Raw genomic sequence first — 5624 nt, forward strand, 5'->3', positions numbered from 1 at the left:
GCGCGTGCCTTGTCATAGTATATATACTATACAACTATATACTATATTAGTCAGAAGGGGAACTTTGGAAGGCTCGCAAGCATCGACCGGTACTTCCGGTGGTGCGGTTGAACGTTTCACGACATACTTATGGGCTATGTGCGGGGTTAAATGGATCTGCATTGTTCCAGGAAAGCACATATACAGACTCCAATTTTCCGGCCAACTTATGGGTGGTGTGAAACAAATCGTATGATGCGCTGCCGAAGGAGACTAGGGCAAATTGGAAGAGTACACATGTTCGTGACTGCGTCATGCTCTACGTTTCAGAAACAAACAAGGCTTGACATGTGTCAGCAAACGACACCATTAGATTGCCAGGAAAATAACTGGTTTTCATACAGTATGACGGCATACAGTCCACAGGGAACTCGCCATGTCAAGATTCATTCACCTGAATACGTAACGACAGACATTTGTGCGCTACCTAAAACTAAGGGTAAGCATAAGGCTCAAACACTGGCCAAGAAAACAAGGGACACAGGGCCAATCTCTACAAGGAACCCTCAACTAAAAGAGACAGTAGGTGCATTGCAGCTTTCACCTAGGACTGGGGCCGTGAGACTTCTGCTTCGCCTTTGCCTTCTCTATCAGGGGCTTCAACTGGTGCTGCTCCTCAAGAATCTTGAGGAAATGGAACAGGAACGGCACATAGTTATGCTTTCTCCTCAAGTTCTCCGTCTTCCACTTCTTCATATTCTCTTCCTCCATTATGATCTTCTCCGTGACAGACTCAATCTGAGCTGCCACCTCCGCCAGTGACAGCTCAACAGATGGCACGTGCCTACTTGCAGAAGGATCGCCCATCTGTTGCAAGAGGCTCTCCCTCTTCCTCTTGAAGTCTTTGAGCTCCACCGTGTACATCTCCTTCCGGTTCTTTAAGATTGCCATCACACTGAATCTTATCTCATTCTGAGAGAACAGGTCAATGTGCTCTTTAATCACAGGCTGCGCAAGCCTAAGCCACCCTGCATCACCAACACCACCTGGGCATTTTCCCAGGCTTATTGGTCCTTCCTTTAGCCCATCAAGCTCGTACAGGACGCCATCCACTGGAACATAGCTTATGAAATGGTATACATCATCATCCTTGCTAGATGGTTTCTGCTCCTCAGAGACCTCTGACCTTGCAAACGAGTTGTTCAGCATGCGAATGCTTGCACAATTGACTATAGCCAATCCTTTGAGCTCAGGTGGCAAATCCTTTGCAAATTCCTTCAGCTTTTTAAGTTCATCACTAAGGGTGATGCCAGGAGAGTTCAAGAGAACTGAAAGGATAGCTTGGGTTGCACACGCATTGTTAATTATCTGCAAATGCCAAATTAGGTTCTGTTAACTCAGAAAAATAATGGCATTCACATTAATGCTAGATGTAGGATAACATACTGAAGATCATTGAGAGCATCCAGGTCAAGGGAGTAGAGTTCATCAACCTGGTAATGAAAAAGATAACATAGCATATCTGCCCGATTTTTTAATATGTAAAAGAAATGTCAAGTTTCACAAAAAAGAAGAAACAGCCAAATAGGAGATCCTCACTCTTGTTTTGCAAAATGTAAATTTATGTTCTATGTTGCCGCATACTATATTAGTTTTATTATTAGAAACAACGAAAAGCTTGAAAAGTACAAGAACAAGCTACAGGGATCAATAGATGAAGAGGAAACACCTGTCACTGTTTTACTATTTAAGTATGCTTAGATTACAGCATGTTTTAAATAAGGCTGTTGTGGTCTTGTAAAAAGCCGTTCAGGCAGCCTAAAGAGCTAGGCTAAACTAATCTGATGGCCATTTATATGTTTAAAAGGACCTTAACAACTCACAATGGCTGTTTTATCATACAATCATCACGAATTATATCAGGCAACGTCTGTCACAAAGTAATGAAAGTATTAAACAAGCAAAACGTTGCCAGATATCCTTGGTTATAATACCTGTGTGGATAATTGCATACAATTCATTCCACTAACAAGAAAAGATGCATTGTATGCTCACTTCGGTAAGGTGTAAACATGTATCAAATCCAACGTACTGCCAATCTTACTGTATATAAGTTAAAAGGTGGGGAGTGACTGTTTGCTAACCATCTACCCATAGTTTCTAAGGCGTCGCCTAGGCGACGCCTTGTCATCCGGGCATTTTTTGAACCATGGCGTCGGGCTCGCCACGACATCCTCGCGTATGGCGTCGCCTTGCACCCCAAGTCGTCGCCATATGGCGTTGACTTGCTCTAGGTGGACGCCGCGCGCGCGCGAGCGCAGGAGGAAAACCGCACGTGGGGGCGGGAAGCCTAGGATTGCGCGCAGGAAAGGCGGGGAAAACGCAGCGCGTTGCGCGCACGGGGGAAAGAGCGGAGCGTTGCGTGCGCGCAGGAAACAGAGGCACGAGCGCGTGGGAAAGAGGGAGCAGCGCGCGCATACCTCCCGCCAAAGACGCATCCATCTGACTCGCGCCAGTCGAGGGAGGGAAAGGCAGGCGAGAGGGAGAGAGAAGAGCGCGGCGGCTCACCTGAAATCGGGCGGCGGGCCGGCGGCACCTGCGACCCTGAGTACGCGACTTCCGCCCCGTCCACGACCGAGACTCCCGACCCATCCGTGGCCAGTGAATCCTGCCGCGACTCCCGCCCCATCTGCAACCGTCTCCGGGACTTCTCCGCTGCTCCACCATCACCGGCTCCACTCTGCGGGTATGCCCTCCCCTCTTGGTCTCTCCTTCCTCTGTTCTTCCTCCAATCCTCCATCCCTCTTTCCACTGCAGCTCTGCTTTTCCTCCCCCTTCTTTCTCTGTTCTGCTTCTTGTACTCGTGCTCTGCTCTGCTCCTTTCTGTTATTTGTGGTGCTATGTAGGAACAAACAGCTCATAGTTGTGCTCCTTTCTGCTAGTATATGCCCCTGTCGTTGCCTAATTGGTTAATTGGTGTGAATATGTGCTTGTCTGTCTGAACTTTGCTGCATAAGAGATGGACAGATGGTTAATTTATTTATCTGTCAGTGTGATATGTGCCTCTCTGATTGTGAGGATCACTGCTACATGGGCTCCGGGCTCCAGAATTGGCAGCAGAAAGGCATGTATAAGTGTATGTTTGTGCTGTCCTATGGAAGGTTGGAGTATGTGTATGGCGTCGCGTCGCCGTGCGCCTAACTCGCCTAGGCGTCTGGAAGGGGGTGGAGCGCCGCACCTCGCCTTACCGCCTTAAAAACTATGCATCTACCTTTATCAAGAAACATAGACTCATAGAGTACAGGGTAGTTGATTACTTACTTGAAGACCCTTCAGTTGCATCTGCTGCAACAGTTCTGTAAAAACACCTGAATATACAAGATATGAAAGCTCATGAGTTATTTCTTCCTTTGCCAGAACAAAAAGGCCAAACAGTACAAGGTGAGAAAGAAATTAACAGTGTGGGCCAGTTCAAATATATGGAGGAAGAGAGGTCTAGATTCTAGAATTTTGTTTTCCTCCCACTCCATTGCAAATGCCAAAGACAGGAGTTTCTTGTCACAGCTCAATATGAAAAGGCAGCAAGACATGGAATTGTAAATTGAGAATGACTATTGTGTTACTCTGAGACGACACAAAATAAATAAATAAAAGGCAGAAATTCTGTGAATTCGAATTTGAGAATTACCATTGTATTAGTTTGAGGCAATGTCCTAAAAGACATGGGCGCTCTTCCTAAGGTGCAACAGGTGAATGCAAGCAGGCATATACATCTCAATTTTCCAACCTTACTAGGGCCCTGTTTGGATGCATGTATATGCACCTCAATCCACATATGTTTGGAGTAGAATGGAATGGAATTTAGTTCAATTACACTCCAATCCACGTCAACCCATGTGGATTGAGACGAATACATACGCATCCAAACAAGGCCTAAAGCGGGTTGCAACTCGCATGTACTGTTATGAAAAGCTTATCTTTGTAATGCAGTATGAAACCAATGTTCAAAAAAATGCTAGGCGTTAGGCCACTGACTAGTGCTTAATCGTGATTAAACGCAATTAAATGTTTATGTTTTAGTAACATAATATCTATTTATATGGAGATGCAGCTGCATATATGAACGAATAAATGAGAAATAAAGAGTGATGTCAATAAAGCCCACTCAGCCCATTGTCTTAGGAACAGGGTTCCAAAAAGCGGCACTAAAGCGCACGCTTCAGCGCTAAGCGGACAGGTAACGCTTCGTTTTGGGGTATAAGCGCTCCCAAAGCGGCGCGACCGCCTTGGTGGAGCAGCGGCTGCTGGCTCCCGCTGCCCGCCAGCCACGCGCGGCGCGCGGTGCGCAGCGCAGCCGCCGGGGACGGCCGCCGTCGACGGTCACCAGAGGCGAGAGGGGAGTGGGAGGCGAGCACGCAAGGTCGCCGGCCGGTGTGCGGAGGACCGGAGGCGAGGGCGCGAGGCGACTGGCGAGAGCCGGGAGGGGGAGCCGCTGACGACGACGACGAGCCTGGGACTGCCCCGCTGTCGCTGAGAGCCCGAGCCCGAGCGCCGCCGCCGTCGCCTGCGTGCCGAGCGCGAGTGGGGGAGGGAGCGGAAGATGGAGCGCCGGCGGCCGGCGCTGCGAGGAAGATGGCCCCGTTTGGTAGCGATTCTTGAGCAGCTTCAGGAGCTGTTTTGGGCACCTCGCTACCAAACGGGTTCACAGCAACCAGCTCCACCGACGAATCTCCGAAAACGCGCTGAGAGAGAGCTGCGAGAGATGGAGGAGCTGAAAAAAGTAGATCTCACCGGCTCCTTCTCCCTTCTCACGCGGGATGGACGCTGCTGCTGCTGCCCCTGGATCTACGCGCTGCGGCTCCTCCTCCCTCCTCACGCGCGTAGCCGGCGACGGAGAAGAAGCCCGGCGGCCAGGAACGACGGAGGGAGGCGGGGCGGCGATGACCGATGAGAACTAGGACGAACGGACGGAGGGAGGCATTGGGCCGCCGGCGGACGAACGGAGTACTACTCGAAACTAGGCCTCTTGGTGGATCCAAGCCACTTGAACTCAGCTTCCAATCTGCACTGGGCCAAAATAATACGGCCCACTGCCCTCGTACGCGGAGAGCGACGATCCACACACCAAACCCCATCCCCTCAAAAAAAAAAAAAAAAAAAACCCAAACCCCAAGTCAGCTGTCAGCGTCACAGCTTCACAGCTCACAGAGTCACACAAGCCAGGTTGGCAGACCGCAACTTGCCCGGACATTCTTCCTGGGCATTAACTGTTTGCCCATGCATCAATGCTGGCATAAAGGACCTGGCTTGCCTGTGTTCACACTTCAATAGGGGTAGGAGTTGTTGTAAAAAAAAAGAAGTGTAGGAATACTAGATGAGATTCGATCACGTCGTATGCAACGCGGCCACTCGAAACTGCTAGGGCGTGTTTGGTAATATGCCCCTGCTCGCGGGCCTGGCTAACCTGAGCATGGCCCAGACAAGCCTGGTTAAATTGAAGTTGTCAGGGATCAATATTAAGGTACCCGAAGAGAATAGGCTAATAACCATCAACACTGATTCATCCAAGCAGTCAAGAACGTAACTACAGCTCCAACCGACCCTCAGGTGCGCAAGCTCGGCCTCTGTGGGCGGACTTCGCCTCG

The 5624-nt window shown here is 49.6% G+C and overlaps 1 protein-coding gene across 2 annotated transcripts; it reads right to left on the reverse strand.

The window, feature by feature from the left end:
* Positions 1–336: 336 nt before the first annotated feature.
* On the reverse strand, positions 337–5006 carry LOC136540353 (ubiquitin carboxyl-terminal hydrolase 2-like). 2 transcript variants are annotated; one of them, XM_066532350.1, is made up of 4 exons: positions 4771–5006; positions 3301–3347; positions 2548–2987; positions 337–1347 (listed from the first exon to the last, which is right to left on the reverse strand). In XM_066532350.1, exons 3-4 carry the CDS (start codon positions 2704–2706, stop codon positions 580–582), a joined length of 927 nt encoding a protein of 308 aa, XP_066388447.1. In that variant the 5' UTR covers positions 2707–2987; positions 3301–3347; positions 4771–5006; the 3' UTR covers positions 337–579. The 2 variants fall into 2 exon arrangements, with proteins under 2 accessions (XP_066388447.1, XP_066388448.1); XM_066532351.1 differs by lacking the exon at positions 2548–2987 and having other exon boundaries at positions 4771–5005.
* Positions 5007–5624: the final 618 nt, after the last annotated feature.

Source organism: Miscanthus floridulus, chromosome 2, assembly GCF_019320115.1.
Source record: "Miscanthus floridulus cultivar M001 chromosome 2, ASM1932011v1, whole genome shotgun sequence".
Classification (NCBI taxonomy): domain Eukaryota; kingdom Viridiplantae; phylum Streptophyta; class Magnoliopsida; order Poales; family Poaceae; genus Miscanthus; species Miscanthus floridulus.

Coding starts and splice junctions, on each gene's coding strand:
- LOC136540353 (XM_066532350.1), bottom strand. CDS start 2,706: ATGGTGGAGCAGCGGAGAAGTCCCGGAGACGGTTGCAGATGGGGCGGG. Junction 1,348..2,547: donor GGCCCGCCGCCCGATTTCAG/GTGAGCCGCCGC, acceptor TGGCATTTGCAG/ATAATTAACAATGCGTGTGC.